Here is a 25,099-nt window from a genome sequence, read left to right on the forward strand (position 1 = left end):
AAAGAAAGAAAGAAAGAAAGAAAGAAAGAAAGAAAGAAAGAAAGAAAAGAAGAAAAAAAGAACACCACAGACCACAGCTTCAGAAGGGAACTATAGTGTCACAAAGCATGTACTAGTAAAAAGAATACTACAGAGTCAGAAAACCTGAGTTCTAATATCCATTCTGATATTGGGCAGGAAACTTTCTGAGTTTATTTCCTCATTTGCCAAATAAAGACATGACACCAGTTGGATTGTAAAGTTCACTTTCTGGCATTAAAATACCATAATTCAGGGACTAAAAATACTGCCTCCTGTTCCCTATTTATTCTACAAGACCCAACCTACAGGAATCCCTGGCTTGTGTTTAAAATGACCTTGTAGGAGCCCCTGGGTGGCTCAGTTGGTTAAGCGTCCGACCTCGGCTCGGGTCATTATCTCGCGGTCCGTGAGTTTGAGCCCCGTGTCGGACTCTGTGCTGACCGCTCAGAGCCTGGAGCCTGTTTTGGATTCTGTATCTCCCTCTCTCTCTGACTCTCCCCCATTTATGCTCTGTCTCTCTCTGTCTCAAAAATAAATAAACATTAATAAAAATAAAAATAAAAATAAAATGACCTTGCATAGCTTTGTGTTTCTTGAAACACTTTACTAACTCAACTTCAAATGTGCTTATAAAATCGTTAAACTGGCTCATGGAAGAAACCTTCCTTATTTTTCATTTTATTTTCTTTCCTCACTTCAACTGGATTCTTTCCCTTTTTTCATAAACTATAAAACTGGTTTATTCTTGCTTTGTTCTTTGGGTTGTTTGGGCTCAAAAATTTCTAAACATTCCAACAGGGCTCTGGAAGACACCTACAAAGTGTTTGAGTTGGGTTTTTTTTGTTTGTTTGTTTTTTTCCTAAAGCAAATCAATATTGCAATACTTGCGACCTTCAGCACAAATGTACCCTTCAGTTGCTACTGAAACTTAAGAGGACAGAGGAAACAAAATTCTCTAGCATCTCTAGTTCTATTACTAACCTCAGAGCATAAATAAGTTCTGACCACGCTAAAAAAAAAAGTTTGCTAGGTGGAACTGTTGTGGCTGCTGTTTTACTAGTGAAAGTGGAAATGGGTTTAAAAATGTGGCCTGAGTAGATTTGGAGGATTTAGAGGGATTATCTGCACTAAACACTATAGTCTGTAACCCCTCTAATATAGGAGATAAATTAGTTTAGATCTCAGACTCTCAGATTCTTAATAACAGATTGATCACATGACTAGGATAAATGAAGACTATTTGAGCAACAGAAAACTACACCTGATGGTTTTTTAAGGCCCTGTGTAGGAAAAAAGAGCTCCCAGTTCTGTGAGCAAAGGGTTACTAAATATTGGTAAGCGTGGATTAAAGATCCTGATTCTTTAGACACTTCTCTTAAGACTCTCCTCCTACTAAGACAGCAGACCTACCTGAGGCTAGGATTTTTCAGAAACTCAGAGGAGCAGGACCCCAGGTGAGAATGACATGGCTATAATTAATCCCTTTTTCTCTTCTGCTTACAATACATTCAACTGTCCTTTAAATTATACACAAGAATCTCCAGAAAACTTTCCCAAATAAACCCAACTTTTTCCTACTTGCCAAAGTTATCTAGCCAGATGTTTGTCCTACCAGATGTGGTCTGGTTAAGGAAGTGTAGCTATTAAGTGCATACTCATCCTCCCACACTTTTGGAATGTAATCTTCTCAAGAAATGAATTAAGTCTTGTCCAATACTCAGTACAAACCGAATTAGGAGTGAAGTGTAAGAAAGGAAGAATAAAACTATCGCTGAGTGTGTATTACATCCCGGGTACCTTATATAAATTGTTTCAATAATTCTGCACAGTGAGCCCAGATTATCCTGTACTTCATCATTTCCAGGATGCACATTTTTTCACTTTTCAAGATGTTCTAAATCTGGATGCATCTGACAACTCATAATGGCATGGCACAATTTTAATTAGCAATCATTTTCTACTGTTAGTAGTAGACAAAATAATGGTGCCCCATACAAGTGATGATGTCTCACATTCATTAAAATATTATTTTCATGGGATTGGAAACAGAAATTGAGAAGCAGATTCAGAAAAGTGCCTAGGGTTACTACACAGACTGTAAGGGACTAACCAGACTTCAAATGTGATATGGTTAATTTCAAAGTCTCTTCCTATACAGTCAACCTAACACAGAGACTTTGAACACGGCAAGAATTTTCAATAGTCAGCATTACTCAAAGACTAGCAACCTTGGGTATTAAATTTTCAGGAACCGAGGAGTCCACACCGCCTGGTGGAGATACTGCAAATAGTTGGTTAAGGTACCAGCCAAACCTAAACTTCTAGGAGTCTTCTGGGCTATGCTGACTCTGGGGTGCAGAACCCAGCTTTCTGCTAAGTCTACAATCTACAGGGAAAAAACAAAAACAAAACCAAAAACAAGCGGCAGCCTTACTCCCTCTCCCCAATTTGCTGAGACATTCTTCCCCCATCTCTCAATCTAGACGCTCAACTCTCCCAGCTGAGTTCATCCTGGACCACCTCACCTCTCACTCCCAAATAGGGGCAGTCTAGATGCCGCCCCCATCCGGCCATTCATCATCGCGGGCGCTAGAGCATGCCCCCAGGTCTTCAGGGCTCCCAGACCCGAATCTTGGCTCGGCCACCCTACTTAGGCCAGCAGCCCAAGTCACGCCCCCCACCCCACAAAGCTCCAGCAAAGCTCCTTCCGCCCCAGGAGGTCCCCGACGTGGGGCCGCACTCTCGCGGCTCCCAGGCCCCCGCTGAGGTCCGGCCCCGGAGGGCCCAGCCACGGCCTGGGCCGGGACGTTGGGCCCGGCGAGGCCAGGAACTCTCGGAGACCTGGAGGAGAGAGTCTCGGCTGGACTCACGGAGGAAGGAGCGCGACAGGAGGCGGGCGGCTGCCAGGCAGCTGCTACCAGAGGCCATGGTCGCAGTGACAGCGGCAGCGGCAAGAGCTGCGGTCATCCACCAATGACACTCCCAGGCCCCCGGGGACCTGGTAGGGGCCGAGGCTCGAAGAGGAAATGGGTGGCCATGGCAGTCGCCTAAATGAATATTCCGCCGCAGAGACTTCGCCAAACATTGGACACAGTAGGTAGAGGGGAAAAGAGGTCTCTTAACGGAGAAGAGGACATTAACTCGGCTGCTCCCCGAAAATGTGGCTTTAATTCAACATTAATTACAACGGCAGCTTAGGAAAAACCTCAAGCGAGGCCGGTCGGCGCGTAGCATTGTGGGAAATGTAGTTTGGTGGCCTCGACTTGTTTGTGGTTTAGGTGGAGGAGTGCGGGAGGGGAAGCGAGCGGGAAAGGGGATACTCAGACCCAGGAGATGGGGTGGCAAGAGGAATGAAGTGCGAAGAGCAGTGCAGAACTTTCCGTATCCTTAAACCAATCTGGACCTTCATTTATCTCGGCTGGCATACGGAGAGGCCAATATTATTCCTCACCACATACCCTTGTGAGGACCTGGAAGAATTACCGATGGTAACAATGTGAGTTCATGCTATTGTCCAGTGAAGGTAAGGAAATGACGAGAAAGACCAAAAACTACCTTACTGACACTTAATTTCTTGGAATATGGATCTTTTGGTCAAACAAGCTATCATACAGCCTTTGACTAGCACTAAGTGAATGAGTGACTCTTCCCTGGGGATCCTGGAACATTGAAGTTATAGATCAAATGTGACTGCTCCTTTTTAAACAAACCGGTCATTCCTGTAAGTGGTTTAGAAGGAAACTCAGAGTCCAAGAGTCAAAGAGTAAACAGATAAAGTAATCTCTCTCCCTGCTTCCAAACATGTTCTGAGGTTCCTTGTCATTCTCATCAATAGAATTATGATAATTTACTGACGTAGTAATTACAATTTATACTGAGCTATGCGATGTATGAGTAGGATTACCCAACAGAGATTTCCCAATATTTCTTCTAGGATCCAGATATTGTCAGTCCTGGGTTGGACTTGTCTACTCACAAATCCCTCCCTTATCTAATGTGTTATGTTCTTGCGATCATGTATTTAAATAGTATCAGTGGTGGGGTGCCTGGATGGCTCACCCCACCCAGATTGAGCCAAGGACTCTTGATTTTGACTTAGGTCATGATCCCAGGGTCATGAGGTCAAGCCCCACTCTGGCTCGCACTGAGCATGGAGTCTGTTTAAGATTCTTTCCCTCCCTCTACCCCTATCCACCTGCCCATCAAATGAAATAAAATAAACAGTGGTTTCCAAATAGGTCTAGTATGAAGACTCATTTTCAAGAGCAAAGTTCTTCCTAAACATTTACATGATGATAGTTATGTTTTTAGTTTTCTTTAATTGGTAAAATGCGTGATGACAAAAAATAGAATTCTGGTATGATTGTAATGAATTTTTATTCCCACAAGACACGGATTTTAGCTTGTTTTGTACACTGAGGTATCCTCAGCATCTAGAACAATGGCTGGCACAAAAAAAGAACTCATTATTTGTTGAGCATTATTTCTTGAATTGACAGATAAGAAATAGCATATACATTTATTTATTGAATCCACACACAAAGTTTGATGGTGTTTCAATCATTCAGAATAACTACACCTCTGCCCCAATTCTATAGCTCATTGATAGGAGACAGTTGCAGTGACACTAACTATACTACCTATTTTTATATGCAGATTGGTTTTGGAGTCAGACAGATCTGGATTCAAATTCCCATACTGTTGTGGGCTGTGTGACCTCTGGTTTTTCTCACTGAGATGGGTATGAAAATCCCTGTCTCATAATAGTGTTGTGAGCAGTTAATGCTCTTTGTACCTTATAAACATTCAGTAAATGGTAGTTATTATCATTAAAGATAAGAACTTTCATCTTCACATGGCAGGATGATGTCTTGAAGTTCCACCAGATGTGGAATAGGACATTTGCATGTGTGTCCAAACTTTGGCTAAAGCCCCAAAGATGAGGGCAAAAGGCCATAAGTAACTCCACATTCTAAGGAGGGAAGCCTAGGAGATACCTCCCTCAAGATTGTAATAAGAGTAGGACAGAATTGTTTTCGGATTCTCCCACTCACACCCTAGCAACTCAAATAAGCAAAAGACTGGAATTCATTGAATGAGAGAATTCTGAGTCATGAGTTGTCCCCTGAGGTTCCCCTTTCCTCTCACCCCACCAGACAAGTTCGTGGCAAAGGGCTCCTTACTAAAAGGACTGGCATTAAATCAAGGCTAAATCCTTGCAGAACTGCAGAAGTTCATGAACCTACCCCAGTGTCCTAAAGTAGATCTAGTCAAAGAACATTCAGGAAAACTTGAGTTTGGATATCAGACCTAAACATAAAGCCTAATATCTGCTTCCTGTCTGGAGAACTCCAGGCAGGAGGCTGTCTAGAACAACCCTCACTTGGAGGCAGGGCATTGTTTGGTATGGCAAAATGTGTAATAATCCCATGGGTGAAATTGATGCCAGGAAAGAAAGCTGAGCTTCCCCTTAAGGATCTCCTGCTGGGACAAGGAACCATAGCATAAAAAACCATGGAAGATTCCCCCCTCTCCAGGGGCAGAAGGGGGACAGTGTAGGGGAGAGGTTTCCAGGAGGTCAGCCAAAGAGCATATAACTCATCAAGATACTGTGCAGATGGGGTTCCCTAGGCAGGGTGGGAGGAGAGGAGCTACTGAGAAACCCACAGCATTCCAGAGCATAAAGACCAGAGAGAACCTCAGATCACCCCATTTAAGAGATTTTATCCAAACCTCACCCCACCCCTGCAGGAGCCAAAAGCAAGGGAAGAGGAGAAGGAGTAAAAGAAGGAGGAGTAAACAGACCTTGACTCCTTCCCAGCTGCAGGTTGTGGAGCCATAGATCGCACCAGACATTGGAGGGGGTAAGGAGCTTTGAATTAGGTATAAGATTTACATTTTTGAATTGGATTTAATGGGACTTAGAATTATTAATTTTTTTTAATTAAGGCTATTTTCCCCACGAATAAAAATCCAAAAGTTACAAAAAAAATTATATAGTGAGAAATCTTTCTTCTGTTTCCCCACTACCCAGTTCTCCCAGGTTAAATCAATATTATCCAATTTCTTGTGTAGACTTCCAGATCTACTTTGCACACATACAAGCATACATATGTATCCATTCTCCTACCCACCACATCACCCTTCTGTGTTGCCACTAATGTGGGAATAAAAAGGGCCAAAACAGGACTGGTGGGGGAGTCAGGAGACCAGCAGTCAAGGTGACTACTATCCATGCTGGCAGTCCCACGGCCGTGTCTTTTTCTGCTTAATTTATTCTGAAGAACCAAGAATCTTGCAACCAAGAATCTTGACAGGTCTGAGCTAAGTAATGAGGTTCAAACTATTGGAACAAAGTCTCTCCTTTGCATTATTTTTAAGGAAATAAATCAGCTGTTGTCACTGATCTGTATACCCCAATCAGACCAGAAAAGAGAATCTGACCAAGACTCTGGTGGATTCTTTAACTGATAAAGGAAATACGGATTTGTTTGTTTTTTTTTAATATATAGAAGAGGAGTTCTCGTTCTGTATTTTACCTTGATTTTAATATGAGCCCCAATTCTTCCAGGATTTCAAATCCATCTTCTTTCACCAGAGTTTTGTCTAAATTTCTGGTGGAATGTTGGGGTGAGTTGGATGAGGCAGAAGAAGCATTTGGTCCTTTGTCCGTACAGGCAGCCCCTCATGTGCATCCTTCCATCTCATTCTCAGCTAGTGCTGTATCATCCCTTCCTCCTATTTGCAATGCTCCTCTTGGTCTGGCTCTACCAGCTATTTCTGGGCTCTTCTTAGGTGCGTGAGAACCATTCAACCCCTCTGGTGCTGTGCTGGACCATAGCTAACATCCCTGCTTGCCTAGATGCACTGTTTAACAGAATCTTGTAACCATTCTGCTTGCTTTCTCTCTCATCTGTCTCTGTCTCTCTCTGTTTCTGTGTCTCTTTCTTGAGAGCAACAAGTTCCTGGGCTATGGGCCAAATTGTCTCCCCACCCTCCAAATTCATATGTCGAAGTCCTAGCCCCCCTGATGGCTATATTTGGAGTAAAGAAGTAATTAGGGTTAAATTAGGTAAATTAGGGTTAAACACCAATATTATTAGTGTTCTTATAAAAAAAATACAAGAAGGGTGCCTGGGTGGCTCAGTCAATTGAGCGTCCAGCTTTGGCTCAGGTTATGATCTCACAGTTCATGGGTTCGAGTCTCACATCAGGCTCTGTGCTGACAGCTCAGAGCCTGGAGCCTGCTTCGGTGTTTCCCTTTCTCTGCTCTTGTCCCACTAATGCTCTATCTGCCTCTCAAAAATAAATAAACATTTTTAAAAAATCATTAAAAAAAAAAAAAAAGAAATACAAGAGAGCTCCCTCTTTCCACCATGTGAGGACACAGCCAGAAGGCAGCCATCGGCAAAGTAGCAAGAGAACTTTCACCAGGAACCAAATTGGCCAATGCCTTGATTTTGGACTTTCAGTCCCCAGAACTGTGAGAAATTTCTGTTGTTTAAGCCACCCAGTCTGTAGTATTTCTTTATGGCAACCTGAACACACAAATACACCCTGCTTCGTGTATCCCTTAACTCATTTTGGTGATTCTTTTGACTACTCACCTCCCTCCACCTTCAAGTAGGGGGACTTGGGGGGGCGGGATCAATGCCTAAGCTCTCCTGGCTCCCTGCTCATTTCCTAGCCTGGGATCCTTTTCTGGTCTTGGAAACATTAACTCACATTTTTGGTCCAAATCTAAGTTGTTTCTGCCATTCTCAGGGACTTTGAGATACACATTCCTTTCCTGGGGGCAACTGAGAGTGCCAGAAATAAATTGGTAAGGGGAAGGAGTAGAAATATTTAGAAGAGGGTCAAAGAAGGAGCTACTGGAAGGAAAAGCATCAGTTAATGTTACAGATTACCTCCCTGCTGCAATCTGGGTGCCCCAAAGCTTTGTGTGTATTCACCTAGGCAGTCTGACTGCCACGTGGAAATGGAACAAAAAGAACCTTGTCTAGTGCCTTAGCTCAAGGTGCTGTAACAAAGTACCACAGACAGGGTAGCTTATAAACAACAGAAATTTATTTCTCGCAGCCCTGGAGGCTGGACATCCAAGATCAGCGTGCCAGCATGGTCAGGTTCTGGTGAGGGTCCTCTTCTGGGCTGGCCCTTCTGTAGCCTCACATGGCAGAAAGAGGACAAGACAGTGCTCTGAGTTCCCTTTTATAAGCACACTGATCCCATTCATGGAGTTCCACCCTCATGACCCGATCATCTCCTAAAGGCCCCACCCCCTCATACCATCACATTGGGAAGTAGCTCTCAACATAGAAATGGGGGGTGGGGGGGGGAGCACAAACATTCAGTCCATTGCATCTTGGACTAGTTCTGCCAACTTCTTTATGGGCACAAAACAAAACAAAACTGCCAGCCTTCCAAAGGGAGAAAATCTTCTTCATCTTCACTGGCACAAGCACACTCGAAGAGAAACATATTGGAGCCAAGAAAGGCTGGGGCCTCTGGGGCTGATGAGCCAGCCTAATCCCTCAGGCTCCACTATAGGTGTGACTAATTCCTTCATAAAACAAATGTAGAGTATAGGAGCTTGCATCCTTCGCCCTACTTTATGGAAGATGGCACAACACAAATCAGAAACACTTGACCTCAGACACAGCTCCAGCTTTTGAAAAACTACAAGACATGAGTCACAAAGACTGGGGATTATTTTCATCTCAAGTGCAGCTTCAAAGAGAGGCAGAATCACACAGCACAATTCTAAGAGCCAACTAACACCACTGGCCGATTTGAGCGGAGGCAGACTCTTTCCCTCTCCCCTTATAGGGGAGAGCCAGCTTAGCTGTCTTGAGGACAAAGAACTTTCTGAAATGCACTTGCAGGGTCCTCCTGAAAGCTTATTACAGTTCTTTGAATGATCTATCCACTCAGCACCTGCAAAGGGGAGGTCTCATCTGTGTTAGATCCTCACAAGAATGTCAAGAGCTTCGATCTCTCCTTTAGAGGAAGTGGTTTCCAAACCTAATTTCTTTTCCCCATACTTGATCCCTGTTGCAGATTTGGTGCCCTGAAAACCCTGTGCAAGAGTATGCTGGGGACCACCTCCTACAGAAGGGAAGGGAAGAGAGCAAAGTTGGAAGGAAGGAGAGATCCAGCTGTGGTGCGGGTCCAATAACAGAGTCTTGGCCAATGCCCTTCAGAATCGCCCTGAATCGGGCAAGATGGTCAGGCTTCTATAACCCCACATGGATTGTCACCAAGGTGTGAGTAGGATCGTGGCTGAGGCAGCTGTTTGCATTCAGAAAATTCCTGAAAGGGTTGGGAGAGCTGAGAGACAGCTGAAGAAGACTCTCAACCAATAGCACTCCCAGGTAGGAGGGCGACGTGTCCTTCATTGAAGGAGACACGTCCTGCATCTGAGTAGTGCATCACAATACCCACCAGATGCCCCTTTCTGGGAGAAAGTCTGATAAGAAAGCAAGAGTCAGTCCTCAGCAAAACCATAAAGAAGACAGCTTGGTTTGAGTGTCCCTCTTAAGATTCCCCTTCTTGTGAAGACTGACTCCTTTCCTTTTCCCTAGAAAGCCAGTGCTTTCATGCTGCCCTGTGCTGGATCCCGCCATTTTCTCACCACCTCTAAGAATTTCTGCAGACATTGTCCTGTTTCTCGGGGATTAAATACACTAGGACTTTGCTTCTGTCTCTCAAATTACAGGTTTCTTGTGCATTTTAACAGAGATCACCTATATCTTCACACAAATTAGTGATTCATGTGGAGAATTTCTGGAATTATAGTCAGGAAAGCTGTTTTTCCACCCACCTCTGCTCCTTCTCAGATAACTTTCCTTCTTCATCAAATACATCTTCTAGTTCTGTGTGTGTGTGTGTGTGTGTGTGTGTGTACTTTTTAATTTTTTGTAGCAGATGAAAATCCAGGATACCAGGACAGAACCAGATTCCATGAGATTCTGGAATGTAGCTGAAAACATTGTGACATTGTTTCCCACCCTACGGTCTAGTAGAGGGGCAAAGAAGAGTCCCAGGAATTAGTACTAAAAAGAGAAAAAAGCCCTGGGGCCCCTGGAAAAGAAAGGAGAGGGATCTTAGGATGCTGGTTGTGGCCTGAGAAAGGACTCCAAGGTGGAAGAGAGGGACCCATGTTCCTAGAAGACAAAGCACTCCACAAAAAACAACTCCAACAGCTACCAAGTGATGGCATCTCTAACTCAGGCTCCCATCACTCATCTGTGTTCAGCATTTTCATTGCCTGGGGCTATGAAAGCCCCTTTTTCATTGGGGTTTCACGTATTTGTGGAGTAAGTGGCTAGTGTTGGGCTTTGAAGTCCAATATGACCTGACAGAATTTGAAAAGATCTGCATGGACTCAAAAGGATGCACACCTTTCAATCCATTGTCTAACATGCCTTCCAAACTGTTACTTCATTCTCTAGAAAGATGAACCTTTATTTAACTTTCTTTCACAGTTAATACAAAAATAGTATACTTATTTATTATAAATTTTGCAGATAATTTCTACTTTGTGATCGATTCTTTTTGATATCATCCAAGTTCTCCAAGGTTAACACATTATTTTTATAACCAGAAAAAGAAATAATTAGCAGTTTTGGTTTTTTTATGAATGAAATGATGTGATTAGGACCCAGACTCTTAACTTACAGACTTTTGTCTGGTAGAGATGTAAATAGTTTCTATTCAGCAGAAAACTCAACCCTAAACTGTGTGGTATCATTGCCCCATTGGATATTTCCCAGTTCTATATGTCTCTTCGAAATCTCTGTGCCTCACATTCCTCCCTTGTAGGTAGGGATAATAGTACTTATCTCATAGGTTTGTTGTGTGCGTTAAATGAGACACTCCATATAAAACACTCGGAGAAGAGTCTATAATAGTAAACAATAGTGCTGCCTGTTATTATTACAGACTCATTTAACTGAAAAATCTAGGGCATATCCTTCAGGTATGGCTCAAGTAAGTCACGAGATCTTGCATCCTCACAACTCCACCCAAATCCTTCACTAAGAGAATGTTTCTGTCTTGGCTCCTCTACCAAGAACATTGGGACTGACTGTTTGGAAAGACTCGTGTACACTTGTCAATGCAGGTGCCAGTGGGGCGGGCAGCAGCAGGCAGCAGGTGCTCCAGGCAGAGGCAAAGACACAAGAGACTCCATTCCCTGGAATCTGGGTCCTGCTATCATGGATTAAGACCCTAAAGTCCTACACAGCCCCAGTAGCCCTGCTTATTTCTATTTCATCATTTTTTTTTAACATTTGTTTATTTTTGAGAAAGAAAGAAAGTGCGAGCAGGGGAGGGGCAGAGAGAGAGGGAGACACAGAATCCAAAGCAGGGTCTAGGCTCTGAGCTGTCAGCACAGAGCCTGATGTAGGGCTCAAACTCACAGACCGTGAGATCAGGACCTGAGCCAAAGTTGGACGCCCAACGGACTGAGCCACCCAGGCGCCCTTCTACTTCATGATTTTAGGCTAAGACTGTCAAGTGCTTAATAGCAGTTAACATGGTATCTTTCCTTAAAAATGATTCTCTATGCATTAAATTTTTTTTTTTAAAGGGGGACATCTGGGTGGCTCCGTTGGTTGAGCAACCAACTTCAGCTCAGGTCATGATCTTGCAGTTTGTGAGTTCAAGTCCTGAGTCAGGCTCTCTGCTGACAGCTCGGAGCCTGGAGCCTGCTTTGGATTCTGTGTCTCTGCCTCTCTCTGCCCCTCCTCTGCTCATGCTCTGTCTGTCTCTCTCAATAATAAATAAACGTTAAAAAAAAAAAAAAAAAGATTCTCTATGAACTTAGTCCAAAGACAGGCAAGATGAAATGGTAAATAGGAAGGAAACAAGATTTAAAATGAAAACAAGTGAAAATACCCTCTACATGTTCACCCAGTTCTGGTGAAGGGGACCCAGCTCACAAACATATAGAACACAATATACATGGGCTTCACCATCAGACAGTCCAGAGCCCAAATCTCTGCCCTGGCACCCACAGCAGTATCACCGATTCCTCATTTATATGTCATGAAGCTCAAGGAGCAACTCATATGCTCTGCTTTCTTCCCCATATGCAGGAAACAGCAAGATCAGACATTCAGGTCTACCTCTCATTCTGTTCCTCTGAATGTTTTTTTTTTTTTTTTGATGTTTATTTTGTAAGAGATGGAGAGACAAAGTGTGAGTGGGGAAGGGGCAGAGAGAGAGAGGGAGACACAGAATCTGAAGCAGGCTCCAGGCTCTGAGCTGTCAGCACAGAGCCTGATGCGGGGCTCGAACCCACAAACTGTGAGATCATGACCCCAGCCGAAGTCAGACAGTTAGCTGACTGAGTTACCCAGGCACCCCTCCTCTGAATGTTTATGACAGTCTTAAGGGAGCACAGAATGATCCAGATGGCTCTGTTACTCTGACAGAAATAGGTGACAGCAGTCCAGGCTGTGGAAGTCCATGTTCTCAGGCAGCACTGATTGCTAAGCCCCCCTCTCCTACTGAGCAGTGCCACAGTGACCCTGGAGTACTGGTTCAATACTACTCCATGTATCTACCACCTTGCAGATCCATCATCCTCTGTTTCTGGTGACCCACACTTCCCAAACAATTGTCCCTCCTTTACACCTGCCTGTAAAAGTGGTCACATCCTGTGATCCCAGGTTGGTCCACCCTACCCATCTAAGGGAAGCTGTTTTCAAAGGTTCCCAGGTGATTTCCTGCCTCTGCCGTGACACGGATGGCAATTTCTCTTGCTAAAGAAGAGGAGAACCCCCCCCCACACACACACACACAACGTACACCCACATATACATTCACAAATTTAATTTCTGGAGAGTATCCCTCTTGTATGGCTTCCACAAACCATACATTTTTTATATTTATATATAAAATACGGATCATAACACCTACTTCCCAGGGTTATTATAAAGAATAGAAGTAACAATACATACCAAAAGTACATTGCACACTTCCTGACACATAAAAGCTCCTTGGTGAGTGTTAGTTCACCTTCCCTCTGATCCAATTAGTTACCTTTATGGTGTATTGACAGCCAAAACAAACAAACAAACAAAAACAAAAAGAAAAAGCTGACATGTAAGTAATACCTCTGAGTGAAATAGATGACCAAAGTTTTGGATCTTCCTGAAAGTGAAATGAAACCAGATAGGCAGGCACTTAATGTATCAAGCTATTGAATACAATGAACTCATTTTTAAAAAAAGATAGACAAAGAGGGGCACCGGCTGGCTCAGTCGACGGAGCATGTGACTGTTGATTTCAGGGTTGTGAGTTCAAGCCCCATGTTGGTTGTAGAGATTACTTAAAAATAAAATCTTTAAAAAATAATAAAAAGAGAGAGTACAATCTGTTGCCCCCGAGGAAGCTGAAAGCAGGTTGTCTTCCTAAAGCCTTAAATCCACCTGGGGGATTTGCCCAGCTCAGTTGTCCTCACTCATGATGGGCAGCAACCCCAGATTCACAACTCTGTTTTTTCCAACAACGACTGTCTTGAGGCAGCCCCTTGGGGCAGACTTGAATGTCTCTCATCAGGGTCTAGCAGATGTGGCTCTGAATGGCACTCTAAGCTCTGCAGTCAGTTTGTTCTCGTTGTCGGAGGGTATCCCAGTGTTCCAAGAGTGTGGCTTCGGTGTAGGGCTTGGGAGACCTTCCATGCCTCCCTTTCTAACTATCCCTGCAAACGGGACTCAGGTCCCCAGGAGGAAGCAGTTAAAAACGCGGGTGTCAGACAAGGGGGAGGTGGCGAACAAAGCAGTGAGGTCAACAGGTTTTATTTAATTCCATTTTATTCTGAAAGTTAGACCTGGGGAAACAAAACCTCTCTGTCACAAAAGCAATATAGGAACAAGAATAAAGAGAAAGGACGTGCCCTGCGTCATATATTTAGTGATCAAGGATCAGCACACGCATCTCTTAACTTTGACTCCACCCTCGCCGAGTCAAAGCAAAGCTGGAGCCAATAGGAACCACTGGGGCATTCGCCCGGGGATGCTTCTTCAGGATCTAAGCTATCAGAATCTCCTAAATGAGGCATCTCAGGAATTTGTATTTTTAAAGACCTCCCCCGATGATCCTCATGTAGTCCCTGGCATTTGGCAACTCTCTGCTTTCTACCAGTAGTGCTTAGGAGTCTGTACCTGAAGCCTTGATTACACTCCTATGCCTGTTGCATACTACAAGTCAGCAGTGCCAGCAGGTGCTGAGGACAACAGAATGTTGCAAAGAGAGACTGTGTTTCAAAGTATTTACCAATTGGGAAACAATTAGAAATTGGCTCAGTCATGTTGGGTTGGTCAATCTCTCTCTCTTTGCTGCCTATGCCCCTGCCCCCGCTGTCCCTCCCCCCAACCATATACAGTCATCTAGCATGATCACAAGAGAATGACAAGGAGGACAGCAAATTTTTTAGTCTTTTTTTTTTAACTTTTATTTTGAAAGAATTATAGGTTTACAGGAAATGCAATGATAGTTCAGGAGGTGGAGGATACATTGCTACCACTGAATGGTGGTGAAAGTTCTGGCTTCCCACTTAGCCGATTCTGACCCCATCCAGGAAAAGAGGGGGAAGGGGTGCCTCATTACTGCTGGGTGGGGACGGAAGTCTAGCATCCCACATGGCTTTCACTGATACCCTTTTGGGGGAGGAGGAGCTTTATTATTACTGAGTCGGGATGAAAGTACCAGCCCTCCACCAGATCTTCTTGCAGGGGAAGGGGGGGGTGCACCTTGAGATAGTATGGAAGTTTAGGTCACCCACTTGGCCTTCGTTGACGGGTGGGGATGGGCCATGTTTTTTTCCATGGTGTTTGGCTAGGGTAGAGTGCTGTCTTCATCTGTTCAGAATACTATAGAAGTATACCATAGACTGGGTAGCTTATAAACAAGAGAAATTTATTTCTCACAGTTCTGGAGGCTGGGAAGTCCAAGATCAAGGGGTGGGCAGATTCACTGTCTCATGAGGGCTTACTTCCTGGTCATAGACAGATCTGTCCCTATGTTCAAAAATCTTCAATCACCATAGGATAAATGTTTGTGAGATACTATGTGCTAAAAAAAAAAAAAAGAAGTGAACACTGATTTTGCACAGTATCAACTTGGTGAGATAAAGTAGAAAATATTTTATCTTAACTGCTAGCACTTATCCCTGAGGTCTCTGACTTCACCCCCAAACTCGCTTTTCTGCCTCATTTCCCTTTACAGACATTAGCTTATCCTACACACATCTTTACACTACTGCACCTCTCAAACATTTCCTAATATTTTCACAATTCTGTGAATTGTAGCCCAATGCCTTGAGAGGTCATCAGTGGGAAATAAGCCTTAAATGGAACCAAGGTAAATTTGAAATTTAAGGAAAATGTAAGAAGCCATTGAAGTCTCCCCCCCCCGCCCGCCCCGGGACCCCAGGAACTTCGATTCCTGAGGCTGCCCTTTTCCAGCTATACTTACCCCTCAGCCTGCAGACTGCCTGTCTGTTACTTACCACACCTCAAGCTTCCTGCTGTTTAATCTGCTGTCACCTAGGTACAGTTGGGGGAGAGGAGGGAGGGGAAGTGCACACTGTGATTGCCCAAGGCCTTAATCTGCCTTACTACTCTGAGCTGGAAAAAGTATGGAAAGGGCTTCCAAAGAGAGGTACCTAGAGCTTGAAAAGTAGCTAAATTATCTTGTCTGCTGGTTAATAGCTAACTGGCTTGCCTCCTTTATTGCCCATGCAGACTTGGCTATCTTCCAGGTTTGCATGGCTGTTTGCCTTTCCCATGCAAGAAAGGAGTTTTCTTTCACGGCAAATGCAATTTAAGAACAAAACATTGAGCAAAGAACAAAGATGCCAAAGGAAACCGGTTCTACAAAACTATCTGGACTTAGTGGTCGAGAAGGAATTTAATGATTAGAACCAATCGATCACTCATTCATTCAACAAATATTTATTCAGGATCACCTATGTGTCTGGACCAATGTTCAGCAGTGAGTTCAATGGTGAGCAAGGAGGCTTTCTGAAACCTGGAAAGGTGTAGACTCCAGCTGGAGGTGCCAAAGGAGCCAATAACAGCCAGGCTCAGGTTGGACATTTTCCTTAGCTTCAGACAGGTATTTATTTCTCTTTATTCACCATGGACAGAAGTGGCAGATAGGGTCTGGGGCTCAGGAGACCTGAGATTTTGGTCCTGGTACTGATTAAGACTCTTAACGGTACAATTTTCTTTAAAGAAATTTTTTTAATGTTTATTTTTCAGAGAGAGACAGTGCAAGAGGGGAGGGGCAGAGAGAGAGACAGACACAGAATATGAAGCAGACTCCAGGCTCTCAGCTGTCAGCACAGAGCCGGACGCGGGGATTGAACTCACTAACCAGGAGATCAGGACCTGAGCTCAAGTTGGATACTTAACTGACTGAGCCACCCAGGTGCCCCAGAATTTTCTTTATGCATTAAGTCTCACCATCTGGCAAATGGTAACATGCATTTCTGCCCCTCCTATACTGTTCAGCACTATTATGAGGATCAAATGTGGACCATAGTAGAAGGTGTTGGGGTACCTGGGTGGTTCAGTCAGTTAAGCATCCAATTCTTGATTTCAGCTCAGGTCATGATCTCACAGTGGTAAGATAGAGCCCACATGAGTCTCTGAGCTGGGTGTGGAGCTTGCTTAAGATTCTCTCTCTCTTTCTCTCTCTCTCTCTCTCTCTCTCCCCCTCCCTCCCTCCCTCCCTCCTTCTCCCCCTCCCCCACTTGCACACATACACACACTCTCTCTCAAAAAATAAAAAATAATAAGTATATGTTTATTTTTTTTAAAAAGAAGATGCTGAATAAATGGATATTATCACATTATCTAAACACCTCAAATTCAGGCACGCCAGTTATAAGTGGCACTGCCTCAGCTATATAATGAATGAACGACAAAACCCAACTTATCCCTGCCAGCTTGAGAAACTGCAGTGTTATTCATGCCTCACAGCCACATGGAGTCTGGTTTGTATTGTATCCCTGGATGACAAAAAGCAATTCTTGCAGAGTCAATGAGCCATTGCCTCTGATCCTTGGATGATGCAGACAGAACTCAAATTTATTTCCTGCATTAAAGCCATAGACAACACAGGAAAGATTTGTTGCTAAATCTCAGGCATTAGCAGACACTCAGCAAATGATGCTAATGATGCTGCCTATGAATTAGGGGCCTGAAGCCTGCCCTTGATGAAATCCTGCTAGACTTTCACAAATGCAATTTAGGTCCATTGAAAGAAGCAGCCAGAGAGCAAGGACGGCCCCCTTTCCCAGGTCAGCAAGGAGAACTGAGGTCAGCCCTGACAGCCTGACACTGAGGTCTTTAGACCTGGTACCAAGTCCCTGTCTATGACAAAAACTAGAGGAAAACATCTCTGGGGACAAACACCCTACTCTAGGACATCATGACCCTGTGTGATATGTATACGCGTCAAAGCTGTCTTTTTTAAAGCGGTCCTGTCTCTTGTCTTCTTTGTTAACTGTTACACTCTAAAGACTCCAGCCCACTTTTATACTCAGTTGGGGAATATAAATTGGGTATTTTGTTCTTAGACATGAAAAGAAAATTATCCCAAGAAAATAATTCACATGACTATCATTCGTTATTTAAATATTTCTTGAAACCCTGTCTGCGTTCCCCAACTAGTCAGAGGACAGGAGCTACATTTTATAGTTCTTTTGGGTATCTGCCCTCCTACATCTCCCCCCCCAGAACCCCCATTCCTACCCCTGTGTTGTGTACATAATAGGCAGTTAATAAATGCTTGTTAATAACTAACTGAATGTGCTATTCTTCCAGACAAAAACTTGAATGTTTATAAGCAACATTACTTATAATAGCCAAGAAGTGGAGACAACTCAAATGCCCATCAACTGATGAATAGATAAATAAAATGTGGCATAAATCTATACAGTGGAATATTATTCAGCAATAAAAACAAATGAAGTACTGATACATGCTACATCATGAATGAGTCTTGAAAACATTGTGCAAAGGGAAATAAACCAGTCACTAAAGACCCTATGTTGTATGATCCCTTTTATATGAGATGTCCAGAATATGCCTATCTACAGAGATGGAACTAGATTGGTAGTTACCTAGGGCTGGAGGGAATGGGAAGAATAGAAGATGACAGCTAAAGGGCATAGGGTTTCTTTTTTGAGGTGTTTGAAAATGTTCTAGAATCGGGGTTCAGTCAGTTAAGCATCTGATTCTTGATTGCGACTCAGGTCATGAGCTCAAGGTTTGTGAGTTCGAGCCCTATATCAGGCTCTGTGCTGACAGCACGGAGCCTGCTTGGGATTCTCCGTCTCCCTCTCTCTCTGCCCTCTCCTGCCCATGCTCTTCCTTTCTCTCTCTCTCTCTCACTCTCTCTCTCTCTCTCTCAAAAATAAGTAAATAAACATTTACAAAAAGAAAGTATTCTAGAATTCACCAGTGATTGTTGCACAATCCTGTAACTATACTAAAAACCACTGAATTGTACACTTTAAATTGATTGTATATGAATGACGGGTCAATAAAGATGTTACTTTAAAAGAAGACAGTGCAGACATACAAAGATGTGCACAGAAAAATAAGAACTGGTCTGGATGCCCAAAGAGAGGGATACTAGGCAGTAACAAATGACCACAAACTTAGTGGCTTAAAAACAACCCAGATTTATTCTCTTACTGTTCTGGAGGTCAGCAGTCTGAAATCAAGGTGTTGGCAGTGCTGCGTCCCTCGTGGAGGCTGGGAGAGAGGACCCTTTAATTTTCTAGCATCCCCAGGCCACCCCCATTCCTTGGCTCATGACCCTTTCTCTCATCTTCAAAGTGTACCACACCCACCTCTGTTTCCTTACTTCCTTAGCACTTCTCTCTCTAACTCTGACTCTCCTGCCTCCCTCTTGTAAGGACCCCTGTGATTACATTGGGGGTGATCTAGGATACGTTCCCCCATCTCAAGATCCTTAATCACATCTGCAAAGCACATTTAGGCATATCATGAACCACCAAACTGTTTTTCAAAGTGACTGTGCCTTTTGGGTTTCCCACCAGCAAGGTGTGAGAGTTGTAGTTCCAGCCATGTTTTCAGCATCATACTCTGCTCCATTGCTTCCTGTGGTGGGCATACTTTCCCACATGGCATGGTTTGGCCTTTTCTTCCCTGACAGTAGAACTCTAATTTGGGGGGGGGGGGGGGGTGGACAATATGTCTAGCTTTAGGTAACGGATTATGATAGTTCCAAGCCATTTATGACAATCCTTTCCCTGCCTTCTCAGCCTCTCTTTCAGCTATATGTAACCTCTGGACCCTGTTCTGGCCAATGAGACTTAAAGATTTTATCTAACACAGAACCTTCTGGGAGAGCTTTTGCTTTTCTACTATAAGGAGACAAATCTGTCCCTTGACTCTTATTACTTCCTTATTTCTGTCTTGAATGTGAACATGATGGCTGAGACTGTAACTCTATTGCCATCATAATGAAAAGGCCAAGAGAATCATAGAAACACACAATATCAGTGACCCCCAATGATCCTGTTTAATTAAGCAACTCTTGAGGTGGTGTTCTTTTACCTGCTATTAAACACAACCCTAACTGATACAGCCGCTTCTCACTAATGTGTGGAAGACAAATGCTGTTAGTTAATACACAGAATTTTCCTTTCTTTCCCTTCATCTTTGTTTTGTGGCCCAATATTTGTCTTTCAGATATATTCCTTTAGAATTTATTTTGGGGAGGACCAAATCTCCAATTTGGAAAGGGAGGACCCCATTGTGAGAGATAATGAAAAGTTTAGTGTATTCTGGGTCTGCCAAAACCATCCCATGTTCAATGAAATTTCATGTATCTACCTTCATGAGTTGTGCAATCCTTATTTTATTTTATTATTTTTTTAATGTTTACTTATTTTTGAGAGAGAGACAGAGACAGAGACAGAGACAGAGGTCGAGAGGGGAAGGGCCAGAGAGAGAGGGAGACATAGAATCCTAAGCAAGCTCCAGGCTGTCAGCACAGAGCCCGATGCAGGGCTCGAACTCATGAACCACAAGATCTGACCTGAGCCAAAGTTGGACGCTTAACCAACTGAGCCACCCAGGTGCCCCTGTGATCCTTATTTTAAACAGGGAAACCAAGATGACTTGGAAACTTTCTGTATGTAAAGTATGGATTAAAAAAACAGAGATGTGAAAAAAGGCAGTGCCATTCACGAGGCCCACCAGGACAAGTTGGTTGCAAGTGACAGAAAATCTATTCAAACTTAGGCTTTTTAAAAGTGGTGTTGGACTTTTTATTGATTCATACAACCAAAGTTTGGAAAAGCAAAAATAGCCTTAGAAATAATGGATCTTGGCATGAAAAGTCACTGGGTCTCTAGACTTGGAGTCTGTTTTCCATTTCTATGTGGCCAACTGTGGCCTTCCCTTTCCAGAGGGGAATATGGCCTCCAGGAACTCCAGGCTCATATTCTAATAGCACCACGGCTAGAGAAGAAGAGAAGATTCTCTCACTCAGGTCCACTCTTTGAAATCCAAGAGAAAGACTCTGATCATCTCAACTCATATGCTTACCTCTCAATTTGTTTTTCCTATTTGAATGTTTTGGTTTCTGTCTTTTGTGTGAGAGATCTTCCATGAATTGTCTAGCAATCCTGAGCCCTTATTTTTGAAAGGAAGGGTCTAAAAACATGATGGGAGGGGGGGCCTGGGTGGCTCAGTCAGTTAAGCATCTGCCTTCTGATTTCAGCTCAGGTCATGATCTCATGGTTTGTGAGTTTGAGCCCTGCATTGGGCTCTGCACTGACAGTGTGAAGTCAGCTTGGGATTCTCTCTCCCTCTGTGTACCTCCCCTGCTTGCTCTCTTTCTCTCAAAATAAATAAACATTTTTTAAAAGTTTGAAATGTCACCTCATTAACCTAACAAAGGAAACCTTTATGGCCCTTATCACTTAGGAAGTTCTAAAGGTTTTAGGAGCTCTGTTCCAGAAACAGTGGATGAAGACCAACTATATTATTTCTGATTATAAATCATAATATCACAACTGTATAGAGACAATATATGTACACAGATTGAAACTATCCATATGGACTACACACCATATGTAATTTTTAGCAAAATTGGATAACACTGTGCATTATATTCTGAAACATTTTTACTTAAGTATTGAGTACATTTGCCCATGTCATGTCAATACTTACAGCTCTCCTTTATTGCTTCAGTTGATTATACCGATTAAATGTATACTGTAGTTTGGATATTATATTTTATTTAAATGTAGCTTTTATAAAAATCTGTGTGCCCTTGATCAAATATTTTTTATAGTAGATTTCTAAAAGGGAAATTGTCCCCAAAGGGTATGTATGACTTTAAAAAGTCAACAACTTCTAGGGACACCTGGGTGGCTCAGTCGGTTAAGCATCTGACTTCGGCTCAGGTCGTGATCTCGCGGCCCATGAGTTCGAGCCCCATGTCAGGCTCTGTGCTGACAGCTCAGAGCCTGGAACCTGTTTCAGATTCTGTGTCTCCTTCTCTCTCTGACACTCCCCCATTCATGCTCTGTCTCTCTCTGTCTCAAAAATAAACATTAAAAAAAATTTTTTTTTTAAATCAACAACTTCTGTAAATTTTTCTCCAAAACGTTGTGCCAATTTGAACTCCTTGGTCAAGAATCTTGGCCAGGCCTGGGTAATTTAAATTCCTGGAGTTAAGAGTTACAGAGTTAAAGAGTGAGGCGCCTGGCTGGCTCAGTTGGTGGAGAGTGGGACTCTTGATTTTTGGGTTGTGATTCAAGCCCCACGTTGGGTATAGAGATTACTTAAAATCTTAAAAAAAAAAAAAAAAAAAAAAAAAGGTTAAAGGGTTATCCTTATAGATGCCAGAATATCCAATTACTATGCAAGTGAGACAAATGGCCTAAGAGGAAGCTGGGATGGATGGCTTTGGTAGACACAACGGCTTCAGGCCTGAAGATAGATAAAGGGGTAGCTTAGTCAGCTCAGGCTGCTGTAGCAAAATAACTTAGTCTTAAACAATAGACAGTTATTTTTCATAGTTCTGGGGGGGGCAGGAAAGTCCAAGATCAAAGTGCTGGCCCATTGTGTTTCTAGTGAGAACTCACTTTCTGCCTTGCAGAGGTCAACATTCTGTCTTTATAGTGGGGTTTGGGGGGGTGGGGGTGGGGCATGGGGGGAGATGGAGAGAGAGAGAGAGAAACCAAGCTCTCTGGTGATTCCTGAAAACCACACTTTTATGATCTCATCTTAACCTAACCACCTCCTGAAGGCCCCACTTCCAAATACCATCACATTGGGGGTTAGAGCTTCAACATATGAATTTTATGGGGACACAAACATTCAGTCTATAACAGGGGTGAGATGCCAAGATTAAATATTCAGAAATAAATAAATAGATAAGTAAATGAATAAATATTCAAAGGAGAACTGATTTGGGACTGAGCCAGGACTGGCTGCTTATTCGGGGTTTTTTTTTATTTTAAGGACAATAGTCAAGCACTCCCTGCCAGGGCATATGGGCATCTGTCCTGAGGTTAGGCATGGGGAACTAAGGCCACACTGAGAAGGACAGGGAATGGGTGTCATTAAGCTGAGCTTGGAGACAAAGTCAGGAGGACAGTGAACAGGCTGAGATCAGAGGCAGCAGGAAAGGTTTGGTGGGTTCCCTGGTGGTGTGGGATTTTTTACCTTAATACCCAGAGCTTGTTGTCTCCCCGCTCTGAAGAATGAAGAGGTGAACACAAAATAAAATGAACAGCAGGCAACAGTTTTTCAGAGTATAAGATTAGAAAGTAAGAACAGTATGGAAGCTCTCTTTAGAGAGAGAGGGCATTCGGAAGTGAATGCCCACAGACTGTAGGCAAGGGTCCTTGTTTTATAAGGTTCTGGTTGGCGCCCCCTTCTGTTCCCCCTTGTTCCTTCTCAGGTTCTGCCCTCATTGGCTGGACAACTCTAGGTGCTGCGTTGTCCGTTCCTGATTGGCTTGATAAATGATGTGGTCTAGAGGAAGTGGGTGAGAGGGGCAGGAATCTGACTCCAGTGAAAGCACAGGCCCCAACCCCCTCAGCCTAGGACTCCCATGATGGTCTCTCTGAGCTCAGGACATCATCAGTGGTCACATGAGAATGACCTGAGGCCCTGGGACCATCAGCATTGATTTGTCTGCTGGATACAGAGTCTCTATTATTCACCATTTAACAAAGATCCTGATTAATAACCTGATTTTCAGGAAGAAAAGAGAGTCATGAATAGAATTTCTAGGTAAAGGAAGGTCATTTTCCTTCTATGTTCATTATGTGCTGCCACATCTAGGATCTCACTGACAGTTCTGAGAGCCATTTTTAGTGTAGAATTACTAGGAGTTCTGCAAAAATATCACATATAGATTAAGGGAACTAGAAGGTTGGGAGGGAGGGATTCAAAGAAGGAAGATTAAAGGGAGAACTTTTCTCAAACATTTTAAGAGATCAAATGTTTAAGAGATTATGGGGGCAGTTTGCAAAACCATCAAGAAAGTAGATTTTGTCATCTACTAAAAACGAATTTTCTGACAATTAGAGCTTTCCTACCGTGGCATAGAAGTCATACATTTCCCGTCCATGGAACTTATGAAAAATGAGAACCCTACTTTTTGGACACCATTCCTGCCTTGAGTATCCAGTGCATCTATTGGATACCCATTCTGTTCTCTATAATAGCACTGCTCAGGTTTAATATGCAATGAACCACCTGGGAATTATTAAACTGCAGACTGACTCAGGAGGTCTGGGGAAGGACCTGAGATTCTGCATATCTAACCAGCTCCAATGAAGCAATGCTGATGCTGCTGGTCTGTGGATCACACCTTGAATTGCAAGGCCTTGTTGGAGGCTCTCAGACTTAGCTGTACATTGGAACCACCTGGGGAAGGGGCACCTGGAAAAAGAGTAGTGATGCCGGAGTCTCTCGCTCAGAGTTTAATTAGCATGGAATGTGGCCTGGACATCAGAATTTTTCAAAGCTCACCAAATGGTCTTGATACACAGCTAAGTTTAAGGACCACTGCTCTTGGCCTTTCAAAATCACTCAACACTGGCTCAGAGATTACTTCTGCAAAGATCTTTAATTGAAATTATCTGGGGTCACTCATGCGTAGTTAACCCAGGATCAACATTTGGGAGGAAAACTGTGTAGTAATTATTAATTTCCAATAACTTGTGGGACATTAGACCACAGAATGCCTCAAGTCCCTTCTGAATCTAAGGTAAGAAACTATTGCCCAGATTCAAACTCTGTGATTCAAAACCTCCTGTGGCAGTACATTCATTTGGCCACAAGGTGGTGATAAAGTAACAAAATATATCATAACCAACCTCTCAGAAAGCTGGGCTGACTGTGGCCTATGCTTGCCAGCATGTCGTTTCCAACTCTGAGGGGCCTTAGGTCACAGACTCCTTTGAAAATCGAACAGCTATCGACAAATGTTCACCCACAGACATGAATGAATACAGTTTTAAGCAGTTCACAGACCCTGAAATTAAACTTCAGCTGAGGTTAAAGATGAGTTACACCCCACCGCTCCCCTCTGCTTCACTTCACCTCTCTGAATAAATTTACATGGAGTTTCTACCACTCCCACCTCCATCCATGTCAGCAACTGACCTCCTGCTTCAGAGAGAAAATAGAAGAAATCAGACCCAAATCCATCAATTCACCGAACCCATTCCCACTTTCCTTCCGTCTGCTTGGAATGGGATGCCTTTTCTTTTTACCAAAGGCTAAATCCCCCACGAGGATTCCTCGCCCTGGCCTCTGCCGTGTTCATGGATCCTTCACCCTATGCTCATATTTTCTTGTGCTAATTTAAAAATAACTCCTATTTCTCAATACAAAAGCAGTATGTAGTTTTTTATTTTTAAATATACAGAAAAGCACAGGGCATAACAGAAAATACCCATAAATCTCATAAACCTGTATGTTTTTATTCCATATAGTTGCTGAGTTTTTATACATCCTGTGCTTATAAAAATGTGATCATGTTATACAAACTGTTTTAT

At 43.2% G+C, this 25,099-nt stretch overlaps 1 protein-coding gene and 1 long non-coding RNA gene across 4 annotated transcripts in view; one reads left to right on the top strand and one right to left on the bottom strand.

The window, feature by feature from the left end:
• Positions 1-9,965, bottom strand: part of SUCLG1 (succinate-CoA ligase GDP/ADP-forming subunit alpha) — a 54,727-nt gene extending 44,762 nt beyond the window's left edge. The window contains exon 1 of one of the 3 annotated variants that reach the window (XM_049652035.1): positions 9,842-9,965. In XM_049652035.1, the coding sequence (XP_049507992.1) occupies positions 9,842-9,884 (43 nt within the window). In that variant the 5' untranslated portion in view covers positions 9,885-9,965. Of the gene's footprint in view, positions 1-2,546; positions 2,783-2,891; positions 3,083-9,841 lie in introns of those variants that run through there. The other 2 variants (XM_049652033.1, XM_049652034.1) reach the window with 2 other exon arrangements.
• On the top strand, positions 3,221-11,859 carry LOC125937390 (uncharacterized). Its single transcript, XR_007462373.1, has 3 exons — positions 3,221-3,544; positions 5,773-5,885; positions 9,079-11,859. It is a non-coding gene; the product is annotated as an uncharacterized LOC125937390 (long non-coding RNA).
• The last annotated feature ends 13,240 nt before the right edge of the window (positions 11,860-25,099 follow it).

Source organism: Panthera uncia (genome assembly GCF_023721935.1).
Source record: "Panthera uncia isolate 11264 chromosome A3 unlocalized genomic scaffold, Puncia_PCG_1.0 HiC_scaffold_12, whole genome shotgun sequence".
NCBI lineage: Eukaryota > Metazoa > Chordata > Mammalia > Carnivora > Felidae > Panthera > Panthera uncia.